Source organism: Gossypium arboreum, chromosome 11 (genome assembly GCF_025698485.1).
Source record: "Gossypium arboreum isolate Shixiya-1 chromosome 11, ASM2569848v2, whole genome shotgun sequence".
NCBI classification, from domain to species: domain Eukaryota; kingdom Viridiplantae; phylum Streptophyta; class Magnoliopsida; order Malvales; family Malvaceae; genus Gossypium; species Gossypium arboreum.
In genome coordinates, this window is record NC_069080.1 from 93798704 (window position 1) to 93817572 (window position 18869).

At 32.6% G+C, this 18869-nt stretch overlaps 2 protein-coding genes across 2 annotated transcripts; one reads left to right on the forward strand and one right to left on the reverse strand.

Annotated features, from left to right (window-relative positions):
• Positions 1 to 238: 238 nt before the first annotated feature.
• Positions 239 to 1230, forward strand: LOC108473827 (probable glutathione S-transferase). The gene is made up of 2 exons (XM_017775607.2): positions 239 to 595; positions 666 to 1230. The coding sequence occupies exons 1-2, from the start codon at positions 284 to 286 to the stop codon at positions 1014 to 1016; spliced, it is 663 nt and encodes a 220-aa protein (XP_017631096.1). The 5' UTR covers positions 239 to 283; the 3' UTR covers positions 1017 to 1230.
• Positions 1231 to 3046: 1816 nt separating this feature from the next.
• Positions 3047 to 6615, reverse strand: LOC108473826 (pentatricopeptide repeat-containing protein At3g03580). Its single transcript, XM_017775606.2, has one exon. It carries the CDS (start codon positions 6547 to 6549, stop codon positions 3871 to 3873), a length of 2679 nt encoding a protein of 892 aa, XP_017631095.1. The 5' UTR covers positions 6550 to 6615; the 3' UTR covers positions 3047 to 3870.
• Positions 6616 to 18869: the final 12254 nt, after the last annotated feature.

The following is an 18869-nucleotide window of genomic DNA, read 5'->3' on the forward strand; positions in this document are numbered from 1 at the left end:
ATATATAAATATCAAAGGCTTAATTTGTTACTATACCAATCAAATTTATGTATAATTGACCGAAGACATTAATGTTATGCTTAATTGTCCTTCGTTGCTCGCTTCCAAAATTAACGAGGATTAAATTGCTTCAATTTTTTCGGAAGGGACTAATTTGCTCAATTTTGAAATTGAGAGGGATTGGAGAGGTTTTTTACCAAAAATTATAGTTAAAATAGAGCCAGTGAAAATTGAAGTAGTATATATGCTGTTAAACTATGAAGACTGAGGAAAGCAAAATAAAATGGCAGAAGAAGTGAAGCTTTTGAAGACCTGGTCAAGCGCTTTTGGATTAAGGGTTGTTTGGGCGTTGAAGCTCAAAGGTATACCATATGAAGCAATTGATGAAGATCTGTCCAACAAGAGCGCTTTGCTTCTTCAGTATAACCCTGTCCACAAGAAAATCCCAGTTCTTGTTCACAATGGGAACCCCATCTCTGAATCCCTTGTGATTCTTGAATATATTGATGAGACATGGAAGCAAAATCCCATATTGCCCCAAGATCCTCTCCACAGAGCCAGGGAACGGTTCTGGGCCAAATTTAATGATGAAAAGGTAAGGATCTTCTGTTTCTGTATCCCTTTGAGAAAACATAAACGTATCTCTGTTCTTGTTGTTGGCGCAGCTACTACCATCAGCATGGGGTGCTTTCACCAAAGAAGGGAAAGACCGAGAGGAAGCTATGGCTGCAACGATGGAGAACCTGAAATTCGTAGAAGAAGAGCTGAAAGGAAAGAAATTCTTCAGTGGAGAGAAGATAGGCCTGGTAGATCTTGTTTTCGGTTGGCTTGCTAACTTGATCTCTATTTTTGAAGAGGTAACTGGCTTCAACATAGTTGGTGATGGATATCCATTGTTATCGGCCTGGATGCAAGAATTTTCAGAACTCCCTGTGATTAAAGATACCTGGCCTCCTCGTGACAAGATGATCATCAAGTACCAAGCACTTTATGACAAATACCATCCTGCAAAATGACCTGTTCCTGAGGCTTTTCCATTGGTAGTTTACATTAAAAGTTTAGGCATCATATTGCTGCAATAAGTTCAAAACTATGTGTGTAGACAAGGCCTTGGAGCTTATTTACCATAAATGAGGGATTTTCGTTTGTAATCTGTCAAGAAACTGAAGGTGTAATTTTTGAACCAGATAGCCTCGTGAATTATATCAGTTGTTGCTGGTTTTTTTTTCACTTCTTATCCAATGGCAGCTAGCTAATGCAAAGAAACAGCTTAATCAAAAGGATTGTAAGTGGAAAATAATAGTAACATAATAAAGCTTAATTATTATGCCTCCATAAGCACACTGAAAATTTCATTAAGCAAAGCAGGTCCAAGACAGCAATATATTTACATGCAGAACTGATTTATCTTTCTTATCAAAATCCTTGTCTTCAAAATATATAGTCAGGAACACAGGGCTGAGAACTGCAAGTATTAAAAGAATCCAACTACTGAGCAGCAAAATTAACTTCAAAGGAAAATGAGAAAAAAAAAAGTGTTAAAAAAAGTCCCACTTTCTAGTTTCCACATCTATTCATACAAATTCACCACAATGGAAGTAGATGATGATGAAATTAGAGATGAATACTCTAATATATTGAGAAAAAACTCACTCAAAACTATATATTTTTCAGAAATATGTAAAGAGATATATACACGAAGCATTTATTGAATCATATAAGTAAAGAAGGTCTCTAATTTAGAATCTCTAAAAATCAGCTATAAACGCTAAAGGTTATTGTCAAATAATCAAAGATTCTCAACGCTCCTCAAGTTGGTGCATAGATGTCTTGCATGCCCAACTTTCAAAGAAGATTGTGATAAATCTTACTGCTAAACCCTTTAGTAAAAACATCAACCAACTGTTTTTCGGATGCTAGATAAGATAGACTTAAAACACCACTAGCTACTTTTTCCTTGATAAAATAGTGATCAATTTCGACGTGCTCGATCCTATTGTGCTGCACTGGATTTTGAGCTATGTTGATGGCCGCTTTGTTGCCACAGTACAAGGTTGATCCATTTTCGTTCAACAACTTTAGCTCTTCTAGTACCTTTTGTAGCTATAAAAGCTCACAAACACCTTCAGTCATAGCCCTATATTCAACCTCTGCACTTGACCGAGCCATAACACTTTGTTTCTTGCCTCTCCAAATGACTAAGTTTTCTCCCACAAGAGTACAATAATCCGTTGTAGACCTTCTGTCATCAAGAGAGCTAGCCTAATATGTATCTGTAAATATTTCTATCTTGAGATGACTATTGTTGGAGAAGAAAATACCTTTACCCAGTGTAGACTTCAAATAGCACAAGATTTGCAATACTATCTACATATAGGCTTCGCGAGGATTGGGGAGAAGCTATCATTGATCCAAGAAATAAAAAGCGTGTTCCTTTTTCACCATCTTCTGAAATTTTTCAGCATCACTGGTACAAGTAGTTTGAATATCTTGATAATAATTAAGTTCCTACCACAAGCCTCTTAACTCAGCAAAATATTGAGAAATCATTAGCTCTCCTTGTTTTATATCATGAACCTTATTACAAATCTCAAAAATTTGCGTATCATTTCTGACACGGGAGTAGGTGAGAGCAGCAACATTCCAAATCTTTTCTGCAGTATCAAGCAACAAATAAGTTTTGAAAATATGGGATTGCATAAAGTTGATAAGCCATGTCATAACAAGAGAATTTGCTAAATCTCACTGACTAAAAGTTGAACTAGTGAGTTTAGGTTTTGACATGGTATCGATGATGTATCCCTGCAAGCCACGAGCCTTGATAAACAACAAGGAGGACCTTGACCAAGCAAGGTAATTATGTCTATCAAGCTCTATAGAACTAATTTGCAACGATGAATAATCGATCGGAATCACGAACTTGTCGTCCATTGACATAATGCTGAAAAAAAACAACTAATACCCCTAAAACAATCTACTTGAAAAAATAAAATAAAAAACCACAAAAAAAAAACAACACAAAAGAGATCCCACAAAAAAATTAGCCAAAGTACACCACCAATTAGAGGAGAATGACCGGAAGGGAGCAAAGAGCACTACGACAACTTTAGAAAAACACGACGATAGTAGGTGAAGGCCATGCGCGGCATGTGAAACAAAGATGCAAGAGCTTGTGACGGCGCGTGGGGCCTACATGTGGGTCTTTTGGTCATCGAATTCTAGGGTTTCGCCGGCGAGTGGATGCAGATTCAATAGAAGGGGCGGTGAGAGAAAAATATAAGACTAGGGTGGAAAGTAGCAATTTTGTGTTTATAGGTTTTTGGAACAAACTTTGAACAAAAAAAATTATCCCAAAAAAGCAGATAAAAAATCTGATACCATGATGAAATTAGAGATCAATATTTTAATATATTGAGGAAAACTTGTTCAAAACTATATATTTCTTAAAATATGTACAAATATTTATACATGAAACATTGAATCATATAATAAAAGAATATCTCTAATTTAAAATCTCTAAAAATCTACTATAATCTCTAAAAGTTAGCTATTCAATGCTGTCAAATAATCAAAGATTCTCTGATCTTGGAAATTGAGAGGAGAATAATTTAACTACCGAAGAGCTGAATTTTTTCAGAACAATGATAAGACAGAAATCAGAAAAGTATAATGATTGGTTCTTCATGGTATAAAATTATCTGGAAAATAATGAGATCATCCAGGGAGAAATAATGTACTCAAATTCTAACGTGTCAACATGTAAGCAGATATTTGCCCACCACATTAGCAGGAGTCTCTGTTCTTTTTCATTTTCTTTTTGACGAAGAGGGTTTGTTCTCTTGGTAAAAAATATGATCACGAGACCCATCATCACCAATGATCTCCACAACTACAGGTTCCATCCTTGAAAAGATGAAAGCGATTAGCATCTCTCACTAATATTTCTCTTTGCATAATCATTGATATATACTTGGTCACAGTGTGACAATCCCCACAAACCCGAAGGTTTTTCATAATCTGCAATGGTGTCCCGGGCTCTGTGTTCAATAATCCAAATGCTATGGCAAGCCTTTCACTGTGCCCACAAAGCATGTCTCTTTTTTCATCCTCTTCAACATCATGCAAAACATATCTCAGATCAGCCACATAACCTTCCTTAGCCATTAAACCAGAAATTATCCCTAGTAACTTATTAACCTCTTCAAACTGCTCAAAGAACTTATCCCCAGTTCCAAACACGTACAATCTTCTTTTAATTTCTATCCAGCTACATCCAGGATCCTTTTTGAGCCCTCTAGCTTTTATGGATTTTCGTATCATTCTCACTTGATCCCACTTCCCTAAAATGGCATATACATTTGATGCTAAAACATAATAGCCAGTATCATTTGACTTTTGTTCAAGGATTCGCTCAGCAACGCGTTCTGCAACCAATATGTTCCCACTTGATCGGCAAGCGCTAAGTAGAGATCCCCATATACTTGCATCTGGTTTCAGTGGCATTGAATTTATAAAGTCCTCTGCTTTAGTTATCAATCCAGAACGAGAAAGAAGATCGACCACACAAGCATAATGTTCAATTCTAGGCTCCAAGTTGTAATCTTTCTGCATCTGGTCGAAACAAGCCAAACCCTCTTCAACCAAACCTGAATGGCTACAAGCATAGATGATAGCAACAAAGGCAACATGGTCAGGAACAACACCTGTTGCTTTCATATCTTCAAAAGCTCTCAATGCTTTGCCGCCTTCTCCATACATCCCATAGGCAGATATCATTGCGGTCCATGTCACGACATCTCTCACTTTCATACGGTCAAATACCTGAATAGAATTTTTCAAACTACCACATTTAGAGTACATTTCAATTAGTGCATTCCCAGTTGGAACATCTGTTTCAAATCCAAATCTGAAAATACAGCCATGGATCTCTTTCCCTTGCCGTTTGGAAGCAAAAAAAGAGCACATAGGCAAGATGCCTAAGACAGTGGCCACATCAGGCATCACTCCTTCAGTCCTCATTTGATTAATCATTCTCAAACCTAAAGTGAAATCCCCAGATGGAACACATGCTGCTATAATTATGTTCCATGTTACCCTATCATGAGTTTTCATGTTTTCAAATACTTTCAGCGAGTCATTTATTAGTCCACATTTAGCATACATATCAACCATAGAATTATTGACAATAACATCTGAATCAAATCCCAATTTAATTATATCACAGTGAATTTCTCTCCCCAGCTCCTTGTCTGCTAACTGAGTACAAACAGAGAGGAGCATCACGCAAGTGACAGAATCAACTTTCATATCAACCTTCATAATCGTAGCAAGTTTCAACACTTCATCATAATTAAGATGCTGAATATAACAATTAATCATCGAGTTCCATGAAATAGAATCCTTGCACATCATTCTGTCAAATACTTCACGCGAAGCTAGCAAGTCACCGCATTTCGCATACATATCAATAAGAATATTATCAGCAGTGACATCACTTTGAAACCCACCTTTCTTCATGTACTCATGAACGAATTTTCCAAATTCCAAGTCACGTAAATGACCACAAGCACGAAGAACAGAAGTAATGGTCAGTAAATCAGGTTTAAACCTATTCACCATAAGCATAAACAACTCGATCGACTCTTTAAATAACTCCATCTGAGAATACCCGCATATCAGCGTGTTCCAACTAACGGTATCTCTAACTACCATCTCATCAAAAATCCTTCGTGCCTCCACGAGCCTATTGAACTTGAAGTACATAGAAAGAAGTCCATTACTTACCACAACGTCGCCGTGAAGCCCAATCTTCTCAACCAAACAATGAAGTAGCTCACCTTCTTTAACATTAACCAAACCTCCACATGCAGGCAAAACACTCGAAACGGTAAAAGAGTCCGGCATAATTCCCTCCATTCTTGACATATCATAAAATTCCAATGCTTCAACCCAATACCCATTAGCACTATACCCTGAAATCAAACTATTCCAAGACACAACATCCCTTTCAGGCATTCCATCAAACATCTTTAAAGCTTCGTCCATACAACCAAATCTCGCGTACATATCAATCAAAGCATTCCCAATATACAAATCTGCACCTAAACCCATCTTCAAAACATTCTCATGAACAAGTTGTCCCATCTCAATATCAACCAAAGCCGCACACGAGTTGATAACTGAAGGAAAAGTACATTTATCGGGTAAAACATCCAATTTTCGCATTTTGCCATAAAACCCTAGTGCTTTAGTGAATAACCCATTGTGGGTAAGAGCTCTAATGATTGAATTCCATTGGTAAACATTAGCTGTAGGTGAAACTTGGTGGAAAACTGAGAATGAAGAATTTGGGTCCTTAAACTGAGCATATTTGCTTATGAGTTTACCAGAGAAGTAGGACGATTTTTCAAGTCCTAGAGTAATAATTATCGAGTGGATTCGGTGAAGTTGTTTAGTGGTTGATGCTGATGATAAGGATTTAGAGAGTGAAGAGTAAAGAAATTGATTTGTAGCTTCATGTAAAGTGCTAAACTTTGTTGTAATTTTCATGAAGCTCAAGCATATTCTGGTTTGGGAGTTAGATTCACGTAGAAAACAGGTTTACAAAATCTCCCTAGACACAAATTTCTGAATTTATATTTAAATATTAAATTAAAAAAGTATTTCTAAGTCTTAATCTCATCTCACTCTCACACACATATAATATAATTAGTTTGGATTCTCGACTGAACCATGGTTTATTTTATGTAATAATATTATAAATTTTTATATTTTTATTTAAATTAATTAATGATATTTGAAAAATATATAAATTTACTTTAGTAAATGTTATTAAAATATTTTTATTTAAAAATATATTTTTGTTATGAATATTTTATTAAGTGGATATCGATCAAAATTAAGATAAAGTTTTGATGTACTTTAAATTCTAATAGTTATTAGAATTAAATCTCTACTTTTTTATACTTTTTATGTCTATAAATAGATACTCGATGAAGCATTATAATCATCTCTTTTGATCAATAAAGTACATTCTATATTGCTTTTATATTTTCTTTGTTCTTTATTCTCTTCATCTATCTTTATTTTATAACACGTTATCAACATGATCTTGCTCAAAATAATAGTTCTTTTTATCGATGATCAAATTTATCCTTCATGATTTTCAATATCTTTGACGGCAAGATGTAAAGTTTTTACAAGAAATTTCTTTTATTTAATATTTTATATTTGATTATTATTTTTATTCTTCTTTCATTATGCGTTGTCATTGTTTTGATTAACTTATTTTTCTTTTTGTTCTTAAAGATGGTGAAAGATTTGATACTATTATCTATAATAAATTGAGAAGTAAGATTCACTCTCAAAGTTTACTTTTGATATTTGCTTGGGGATGATATCTTTTCTTCATTACAAAGGATGTTTATAATTACTACTTCTCATCCATGGTAATGTAAGTCAATTTAATTAACTTTTTGAAATTTTATTTGATTTCTATTAAAAATTCAATTTATATAATTCACTATCTATATCTTTATGAATTTATAAAACCCTTTAAGCATTTAGTTATTGGGATTTTTATGTGGAGATAAATATTTTTTTCATTTTTAATAGAACTGATTGGTTTAATTTTGATTTTGATTAAGATATATGATTTTTGCGAAATGTGAGTAAAAATACTTACTTGTCACGAACTTTAGGATATTCATCTTGTTTGTGATAATTTCATGATATATAAAATATATATTCTCTAATCACAATGATTTATTAGTGACATGAATTTATTATTTGTTATGTTTAATATATGTTTTATTTATTTATTATTTGTTATGTTTAATATATGTTTTATTTATACTTGTTCATTTTATTTTTATATGAATAAATATTTTTTAAAAAATAAATTAAGCATTCATTAAGGTTATACAATAAAATGATTATATGCTCTTAAAGAGCTAATATTGCATCAAAGCGTAAAATGCTCTTTAAGAGCTTATATTTTAGCTCCTTGTGATGCAAAATTTTAAAAATATAATATTATTTTTCAGATAAAAAGATATATGTTGAATAAAACCTTCATGTGTTTTACATTAAAACCATATATATAAATAAAATGAGATACTCCTGTATTCAGATTTTATATATTCCCCAAGAAAATACATTACACTATATGATTGAAATATCTAATGTGCTCTGTACTAGCAATATTGTGAAAATGACTTTAATAAGATTTTGAACAATCTCATACCTTATAGTGGCTAAGAAAAATAATAAATTAGTAATGAAAAATTATGAAATTCTTTGAGGAAGGATATGAGAATTGTAATGCCCCAAAATAGTTTCTGTAATTGTTTGACACAATTGTGTATTTGCTTCAGTGGTTAAGTGTTCTGGGTATATGTGAGAGGTTCCAAGTTCAAGCCTTACCTTTAGTAAATTTTGTTATTTTTGGAATTAAGCCCTATCTCTGTTCAGTGGGCTTATATTTAATTGCCTGTAACTTCATAATAGAATGAGCCTGCTGGTTTGAGTGGTAAGGGAGTCTATGTATTGTGTGGAGGTTCTGTGTTTGAATCCTTGTGCAAGCATGGGTATTTATTTTTGCTCGGTTCTGCGCAAGTGTCTCGGTGCAGTTGGAATTCTGAGTAGTGGGTTAGTGATAATTAGGGGATTGTGGGATATTATTTCTATTTTCTCTTCCAAAATCCTTTTTTTTCCTTTTTACGTTGTTTTCCCCATCTCCTCTGATTAAAATTTTCTTCTTCTTCCTACCTTTTTCGGCTTTTCTGATTCGTTTCTTTTGTGACATCTTCCGTGTTCGATGGGTAAGTTACGTTTTGCTTAATTTTAATGCTTTTTGCCCAAGTGTTGATAAAGGGTTTGATTTGTTGTTCTAGTTAGGTGGAGAGCAAGAATTTGTTGGTGCTCCTGCAATGATTTAAGCATTAGGGATTCCTTTTCGTTACCGATTTTGGTGGTCTCGGGATTGTTTTTGCAGCGAATCAATACTAGGTGTGTGTACCTAAAACGTAGAAAAACGAGATTCGACAAAAGCCGTAAAATACCATTATCGATGCCACAAGGCCGTGTGGTAGGCCATGTGTGGGGACACGGTCGTGTGATCTACGAAGGCCAGGTCGTGCGCAAGACACGACGTGTGGTGGCTGGAGGTGGTCGTGTAATGGTCGAAGTGTGGCCGTGTGAGCCACACGGGCTAGGCCAAATTGGGCATGTGGGCCACAAGGGCGTATTGGGCCACATAAGCGTTTGATATCTGAGATTGTCGTGTGATCCACATGTGCAAGGCCAATCTGGACGTGTGGGCCACATAGGCATGTGGGCCCATATATCTGAATTTTTCCTTAGGGTTGCACGGGTCGTCCCAAACGACTGTGGGCCTACTGTAGGGTCAGTAAGGGCTAACAAACCCTAAACTGTATGACGTGTTTGACTGATATCCTATACTCAGCATGATAGTATTGTGCATGTATGATTATTGATCTGGTTAATAGCATGTTGAGCATGTTAAATTGCATAAATGTTTCTATATCTCTTACTATTATTGGGGTAGGATGATGTATATTGGAGGAATTGTTCTAAAAGGCAGCATGCCTATTATCTAGCAGCATGGCTGCGTTATATCTGTTATGTGCCGCTTCGATACAACATGGTGTGTAGGGCTAGATGGGTGTTTTAAACCCCATATGGTGTGTAAGGATGGTCGGAGATAGTGTATAGAGGATGGGGGTAGGATATCTAATTTCTGATTCTAATTTGCATATCTGTATATGTATCTGTAATGGGCGTAAGCCTGAATCTATATCTGACTGATTCTGATTTTATTTTTGTGAGCATACTTAATTCTATGGGGTTACAAACTGAGTTTACGTAAACTCACTATTTTCTGTTTATTCTATACAGGTAATCCACAATCTTAGGTAGATCGGTGCTGCGGAGCCCCTCGGTGACCACATGTTCGAACTGGTTATAGTTACGATTTAATTTTTCATGTTCTGGTTTGTTCTGGGTTTATTCCATGTAATTCGGACTTTATGGACTATTTTAGTTTAACTTGGGTTAGACTGCAATTTTATGAGTTTATAACTGCAAACTCGAATTTTACCAAAAGCAAGGGTTTTTCTAAAATCTTGAATGATTTTCTAAACACAACGATTTTAAAAGCTTACGCTACAAACACGTTTTACCTCTAAGCAATTAAATGAATGAGAGCTTTGAAATTGTTAATAGCTATAAGGGCTAATGAACTGGTATGGTTTTAACTTAACGACAACAGTTTTCAACCCCATTTCATGTGACACTTCTGGATTCGGCCATAACGTCTAGGCCGGGTTTGGGGTGTTACAAGAATGTAGTAATAAATTCTATAGAAAGTATTTATCATATTTGGTACTAAAACAAACAAATATTATTCCAATATTTGATAGTACAAAACTAGTCGAAAGCTTCAAAAGAGCTAATATATTAAGAACTTTTGATGGTTAATCCATTGATTTTAAAATATATTTATAATGGATCTTATATTGAGATTGTAATAGGCCCAATTTGTCTGGGCCCATACAGAAACCAAAAACAAAAAAATAAAATAAAACCAAATCAAAATAAATTAAACAGTCCAAAGTCCATTTACATACGGCCTAAACAGGCCCAAAAATAAAAACCCTAGTGGCCCAACAAGCCTAAGACCTAAACAATTTTCAGCCAAACAGCAGAAATAGAAACCCTAGGCGTGCCACTGCCTCCTCCATGTCAACCTCCATACATAGCTGGCCTATGGCCTCCGTACCTGCAGACAGGACAGAGAACACAACAGCAAACGAAGAAAAATGAAAAACTTTGTATTTTTTTCTTTCTCGGCTATAAAAAGCCACCACAAACAAGTTGTAATTTTTTACGAGATATTGAATACAAAAATATTTCAAGAGATTCAAATACGAAAAAAGCAAATCGAAACAAAGGCTAACGAAGGTGTTTTTTTCTTTTAATATGTTTTATTTTCTATGCTTTTTCATTCGTTTTTTTAAAGAAATAAACAAAAAGTAAAAGAAAAGGGCTGAATCTTACCTTCTTCTTTTTTGCGTTCGCGCCATCGTAAGGCTAGGCCGAGGTTGCCATCTCTGATGAAAGATGATATTTTTTGGGTTTAGAAGTAAAAAAGGCCGAAAATGGCCATTTTTATCTCCAGCCACCATGGACAGCGGCGCTGTCACCGGTGACCGGCGGCCGCCACGGTGGCCAATCACTGGAACCCAATGCTAGAGTTTGGAAAGGGGAGAGAGTTGAGAGAGTTTTGAATTTTTTTTTATTTTTTTTGAGAATAAGGGCTAAAATGAAGAATTTTAAAAAAAAATCGGGCTTAAATAGTAGCATCAAAACGGCGCCGTTTCATTAGGCCCCCTAGATGCCCAAAACGGTGTCACTTTGGGGGGATCAAACCGCTACCCGACCTGCTCCAAGGGGGGATCTACGTGTTTTGTTTAAATGGGCTATTTATTACTTCAGCCCTTCCGCTTTTTTTAGATCTTTCAATTCGGTCACATTTTTTTATTTTTAAATTTACCCTATAATTTTATTTTTGGGCCATTTTAGTCCTTGGATAAAATGCTGCGCATAGGAGGGCCAAGGATATTTTCCCTTTTGCCCCTCAGTATTTTTAACGCGTTGCAATTTAGTTTAGTTTATTTTTTTTTAATTTTGCCCGATGATTTCAGAATTATTTCATTTTCGTCCCTTAAGAAACAAAGCACATAAGAATTTCAGGAATAATTTCCCATTCGGTCCCTTGTTGTTTTTCACCCATTTATTTTGATCCTTATTTGTGTTTTATCAATTTTTGTAATTTATAAATTGTATCCCACATTTCATTCTGATTGCAATTCAATCCTTAACCTTTTTAACTTCAATTTTTTATCTTTTAAGAAATGTTTTATTTAATATTTCCTTTAATATTTTATTTATTTAATTTCATTTTTTAATCAAACTTACATTAGTTTTATTTATTTGTTTACTTTTTATTTTTTAATTGGCTTGTTTTATTTTTATTTTTATTTTTTGCCCTTATTATTTTATTTTATTCCATTATTTATTTATTCATTACTTTTTATGTACTTCCAAAATCTAGAATTATTCATCCTCATCATTATTATTATTGTTATTTATATTATTGTTTTCATCATCATAATTATTGTTTATGCATATTAACATTATGATTTATGTTGCACATAAAAAGTAATGTTTTATATCTTATTATGTATATTATGCTATTATTACTCCAAATTTATGTCGCATTATCATTATTCGTTAAGTATGACTTCTTTTTACGTTTTAATCATTTTTATGCCATAATCGAATAAACTAAACATATTATTTTAAACGTTACATTAATTTTTACCCAAATTTGTAAAAAAGGGAAACTTTTGAAAATAGGCAATGTTTCACATTTTGGAGATTTGAGAAATCGTACCCTAACTTATGGGGTTTCAATTTTCTCATTGAACCTAAATAGCCAAATATCTTGTTAGATTTTAAAATATCTGAATTTTAAATAAAAATAAAAGTAATATTCTACGTTTAGAAACTCGAGAAGGTCGTACCTTAACTTACGGGTTTTCGATTTTTCTTGTTGGATCTAAAAAATCGAATACCTTCTTAAAAAAAAATCAAAGTACAACTTTTAAAATAAAACAATTAAAAGGCAAGCTTATTTTCGAGAGTTCAAATGTCGTGTCCTAACTTACGGGATGTGACATTTTGTTATCTCGAGACGAGAGGGCCTTTAATGCTCGTTTCAATTTATTCAAGTTTTTTTTAAATCAACATTAATAAAAAAGGATCGTTTTTAAATTCTTTTCGAGTTTTCGACTTTCAACGTTAAGACATTAATTAATTAGGTACCAATTTTGGGCGTTACGAGGGTGCTAATCCTTCCTCGTATGTAACCGACTCCCGAACCCATTTTCTTGAATTTCATAGACCAAAATTGTTGTTTTAGTAAATCAAAACGTTTTATTAAAACGATCAATCACAAGGTGACCCGATCACACCTAAAAAAAAAAAGATTGGTGGCGGCTCCCACCTTTTTTTTCATTTTCTTACAATAAAAAGTCGGCCCTTTCAAAAAAAGGTGGTTTCGACATAGATTGTGAATGAGAAAAATATTATATTTCATATGAATCAATATTTTAATAAATATTTATTTTGAAAGGATAAAAAAGAGAAGATTGGGTTTTTATAGTCTTTGTGATCTTCTTTTCGGGTCGGAAGAAAAATATTTGACTGTAAAAGATCTATTTATGAGTAATAAAATATGATAATTCTATCTAAAACTCGTTATGGTTTGATGCACCTGAAGTTTCAATTTTTGTTTTTTAGATATTTGAAGATTTTGGCATATTCCCTGAAGCAAATATTGCATATAATTGTTTGAAAATTATATATATTTTGTTGACTTAGTGACATTATAATGTTCACATTGATTTAGACATTTCCAGTAATAAGTGTCACAATAGCACTTATATGTGGATACAAAATAAAATGAATGATAGTAAAATTATTAATTTGTTACAATTTAGTACAATTGAAACACATGTTAAAGTAAACCAGAAGTTTATTGATACAAATGCATTTACTACTTGGCATGACCAATTAGACCATCCTGGATCATATATGATGAGAAAATTAATTAAGAATTCATATGGACATTATTAAAGTACTAGAAGATTATTTAATTTAAAAAAATTCTCATATGTTACTTGTTCTCAATGAAAATTGATTATTAGAAACTCACTAGCTAAAGTTGAGATTTAATGTCTTACATTTCTGAAATGAATGTGGGCCCATTCATCCAACATATTGATGGTTTTGATATTATATGATTTTGGTAGATGTATTTACAGAATAATCACATGTGTTATCAATTTGCAACTTGTCATTTGCAAGATTGCTTGTTTAAATAATTAATTTCAAATCATGCAATTAAGACAATTCATCTTGCTAATACTGATGAGTTTATATCTCAATCTTTTATTGATTGATTTTGAAAAACTTTTGTAAAAGTTTGTGCATAATGGATTAGAGAAATGATTGATTGAACACCTCTGATTAATGTCTAAAACATTACTTATGAGAACTAAACTTCCTATTTTGACATGAGATTATGTTGATTTACATGTTGTACACATCAAGTCAATAAGTTATAAATACTCCTCATTACAATTGGTTTTTGATCAAGAGCTAAATGTTTCTCATCTTTGAATTTTTTTTAAGTGCGTATATGTTCCAATTGCTTCAGCACAATGCACAAAGATGAGTGAATCCTCAAAAAAAGTTGGGAATATATATTAATTACAAGTTTCTTTATATTTATTAGATGTTTTGAATGTATTCGAGATTCAATTATGACATGATTTGTAATTACAATTTTGATTCGATAATTTTCTCGACATTAGGGGAAGAGAAATAATAACTTGTAATGAGTTAGGGGGAGAGTAATTTGAACCAGAAGTTCAACAAGGATAACTCATTACAAGTTAATTGTTTTACAAACTTAATAAGAATAACCAATTGTTATATGCCAGTTAATATTTTAATTTGAATCAAAGTCCTAGTAGGACAATCAGTTAGAATAAGTAATTGATTGATCGGTTCCGAAGATGAAAATTCTTCTCCATGATCATATACTGGAGGCAGGTGCTGTAGAAGAGACCTAAGACATAACTAATAAGTAAAACTCCAAAAGAGATTCAGGTACTTGAAACTAAATAATAAAACAATAAAAAGAAGAGATCTCGATAAGTTATGTCAATTCAAGAAAATGTAGAACCGAATAATAAAAGTGGTTGACAATGATTTTGCATGCAATATTATTACTGAAATAATGAAATAAAAGGAGGATCTTGAATAAACGTATTGAAAAATATATATATGGAATAAATTGATCAAAATAGAAAGACACAACTCAAATACAATTAAATTCGTGAAGTTTTTGGACCAGTAGTCCAAATATTTGAAGGTATAAAACCAGTGAGGGTGCAATTGAAGTAATTTTGCAAAAGCAGAATAAAAATATGAATTTTTTCGTTAAGTCCTGGCATTGACTATGAAAAGATGTAATATTCTTTTGTGGTGGATGCAATAACCTTTAAATATATTATTAAATTGACAATTCATAAAATATGCAACTTGCGTCTAATGGTTATTGTTACAACCTTTTATGAATCACTATATAGTAAAGTTTAAAATAAAATCCTAAAAGGATCTAGGATGCTAGAAGCATATTGAAATTCTCGAGAAATTGTTCATTTATATAAATTGAAATAATTTGAACATATGTGGTAAATTTGACTTAGTGAATAGTAGTTGAAGGAGGATTATAAAATGATCCAAAATGCCTATTTGTGTTTTTATAAAAGAATTAATACTAAAGTTTTGTTATGATTATTATTGAATCTCCTAAAGAGATCAAAATATATTTCCCCCAAATTTCCCTTACTCATGACTTTTAAAAGAATAATAATATAAATGCTTAGCAATACATTCAAATAGTCACTTGAAAAACTAGTATTCAGGATTGAATACGTAGAATATGAGAAAGTATGTGATGTTTTCATGAGGGGGAGTAAGTATGCATTGTACTCTTTTTCCCTTAGCCGAGGTTTTGTCCCATTGAGTTTTCCTAGTAAGGTTTTTAATAAGGCAGCATATTATGCGTATTATAGATTGTGTACTCTTTTTCCTTCATTATGTTTTTATCCTATAGGGTTTTTCCTAATAAGGTTTTAATGAGGTACATTATCTACCAATGGACATCCAAGGGGGAGTGTTATGGATATCTTATTAAGTGGATGTCCATCATGATCAAGATAAAGTTTTGATGTACTTTAAATTCTAATAGTTATTAGAATTAGGTCTCTACTTCTTTTATATTTATTATGCCTATAAATAGAGACTCTGATGAAGCATTATAATCATCCCTTTTGATCAATAAAGTACATTCTCTATTGATTTCATATTTTATTTGTTCTTTATTATCTCAATCTCTCTTTATTTTATAACAATTTTAAATTTAATAATTTATTATAAAATAATTTTACAATTTTGAAATGTTAATATATATATTGTATCAATTTACTTTATAGTTTGTATTCTCTATAATTTATTTAACTTAATCATAGATAGAATCATAATTAATTTTGTGATGGGCGTCGAAACCATCAAATATAAATTCCTACAAAAAATAATAGTAAATTGAAATCTAGAGTAGTATGATCGAATTCACAGGGATTGGTTGTCTAATTTCGACTTTTCAGGTGACTAGAATCGTTGTCGCGGTAATAGTCGTGCCCACGACCAGTGCGTTGCAATGCTAGAAAATAAAAATAGGGATTTTAAATTGATTAAGATAATAAAATAAGGAAATACGAAAAATAAAATAAAATAAAAATATATTTGAAAATGCAAAATAAATTTAAGAAAATAAAATAAATAGATAAATAAAATATTTTTTAAGCTTAGCCTTAGCATTAGTGTACTCCAATCTTAAATCGATCCTTGAAACAACTTTTCCTTTCCAAGCGATAAACTGGTTATAGCAATTGAGGATCCCTCAAACTTCCAACTCTTCCTCTCATAGTTGATCCCAGTATCACCTGTAAATCGACCCTTGCCAAATTTCCAACCACGTGGCACGTACCTATAATTTAGGACTTCGACAGCCTTGTGATCTGAAAAGCCCAACTTGAATTAACGACCTCAAATGTGTAGGTCGTTTAAATTCGATCACTATCTCCCTTGACGGAATCCAACTAGCTTTTTCCAATTGAACACGTCAATTTGTTCGCGGGATTTTGAATACAGCATCGCCGGCTCAACTTCCCAACTGCACGCCAAATGATTCTAACCCAATGCGTGCTTTTTGAATTGAAATTGAATCAACTTTGAGGGACGAATTTGCACTATCCCATATACCGGAGAGATAGCGAATACCGAATTGAGAGGTTTTTTTTAGCAAGATTTGTATCTCGTGATTGTTTTGTTGGAGCAATTTTTGAGCTAAAGCTAAAAATGGTTTAGTTAATCATGGAAAGAATAATGCTTGAAAATAAATGGTTGAAATGGAATTTTGGAAAGTAGAAAGAGAAAAGGCCTTGGAAGGCAATTAAACCAAAAGGTTGAAAGAAAAAGGGAAAAAAAGAATAAAAAGAGATTGAGTATGACGTGGGAATGGGAAAAAAGTAAAGAATTTTATTAAATGCTAAAGGTAAAAGTATGTTCAATTGGCTGTAGCCACTAGGTATTTATACACACTTTTAGTGCTAAAATTTAGCTAGATTTTTCCTAAATATTATTACTAAATAATTCTAAATATTATCACTAAATAATTCAAAATTTAAAAATCAAATTTAAACTAGAGATTAAATTTAAACTAATTATAGAGTTGTAGCAATATCAAAAACCCTTTAATCTTTATCCAGTCATATTTGTATCTTCAATCTTTCAATCAAGCCTTGCTCTTTGCTTTTTGTTTCAATTTAGCACATTTATGTAAGAGTTTGAATTTAGCACTCCAACTTCATCCTAATAAGAAAAATCCAAATTTAACAGCATTTTATCCTATAATTAGCCAAAAATAAATACATTAAAAATACAAATTTATCTTGCTATCAAATTCCACCTACTTAGCCGATGCTTGTCCTTAAGCATGATATCCACTAAAAATAATTCGTCAATCCTTTTTAAAATCAAAACCCCTTTTCCTAGTCAAGCATACATCAAACAACTAGGTGAATCAAAAATAAACAATTGCTAAACTCAATCAATAAGCATTTTATAAAATCTCAAACAAGATGTCAAACTCAACTATTTCACTAAATTTAGGCTCAATTAAACATGCGAAATGATCATACCCAATATATAATTTTATTTATATCTACATACATTTTTTTTATTTTTTATTTTTTTCAAATGTAGTCAAGTTTTTTGACGCGAAGTGAGATGACAACCAGGCACCTCACCCCAGTTACTTAACCCGGCACGTTCTCTTTATTTATTTTTAACAAATTCAAGACATAATCAAACCTTTTGACGCTAAATGAGATGACAACCCAAGCACCTCATCCCGATTACTCAATTTCATACGGCCCTAATCGATTTATTTAAGGCAACTTAGTTTTCAGAGTGTTACAAGCTTTGTCTCGTCACCAAACCTTTTGACGCGAAATGAGATGACAACCCAAGCACCTCATCTCAGTTACTCAACTTGGTCACATTTCCGAATCTTCACTCTTAACCAAGCTATTGGCAAATTTGTAACACCCCAGAATTTGGGGTTAGAAGTTTTGAGTAGGTAGGGTCAGGGGCTAGATCGGACAATTGGGTTTGTTGTTGTCTTTTATATCAACATAGGTCTGCTGGTCTGGTGGATGGTTGTGTGTTAGTGTACCCTTAGGTCCCAAGTTCGAGTTCTCAAGTGTGTTTTAAGTGACTATTTTTTATTTAGTTTGTGTTGTTTTAAAAGTCTAAATATTTATGTATTCATTTGTTTTTATTTATTTCTATATTTTTTCTTTTAGAAGAGGAAAAAATCTCTTCTTACTTCTCTTCTCCCTCTCTCACAAGTTCTTCTCTATCTTTTTATTTTTTCTTTTTCTTTAAATATTTGATTTTCTTCTACTGCTTCATTTCAGTGGTTTGTTTTCGTCTTGATTTGAGTTATGCTCTTTTGCTTCTACTCCATTTCTTTTGCTGCGTTTTACAATTTCGTCGACGGGGGTTTTCAGAATTGCTGGATTTGAGGCGTCTATCATTTTTGGGTGTTTAAATCATGAATTCAGATGTGGGTTTTGTAAATTTTTAAA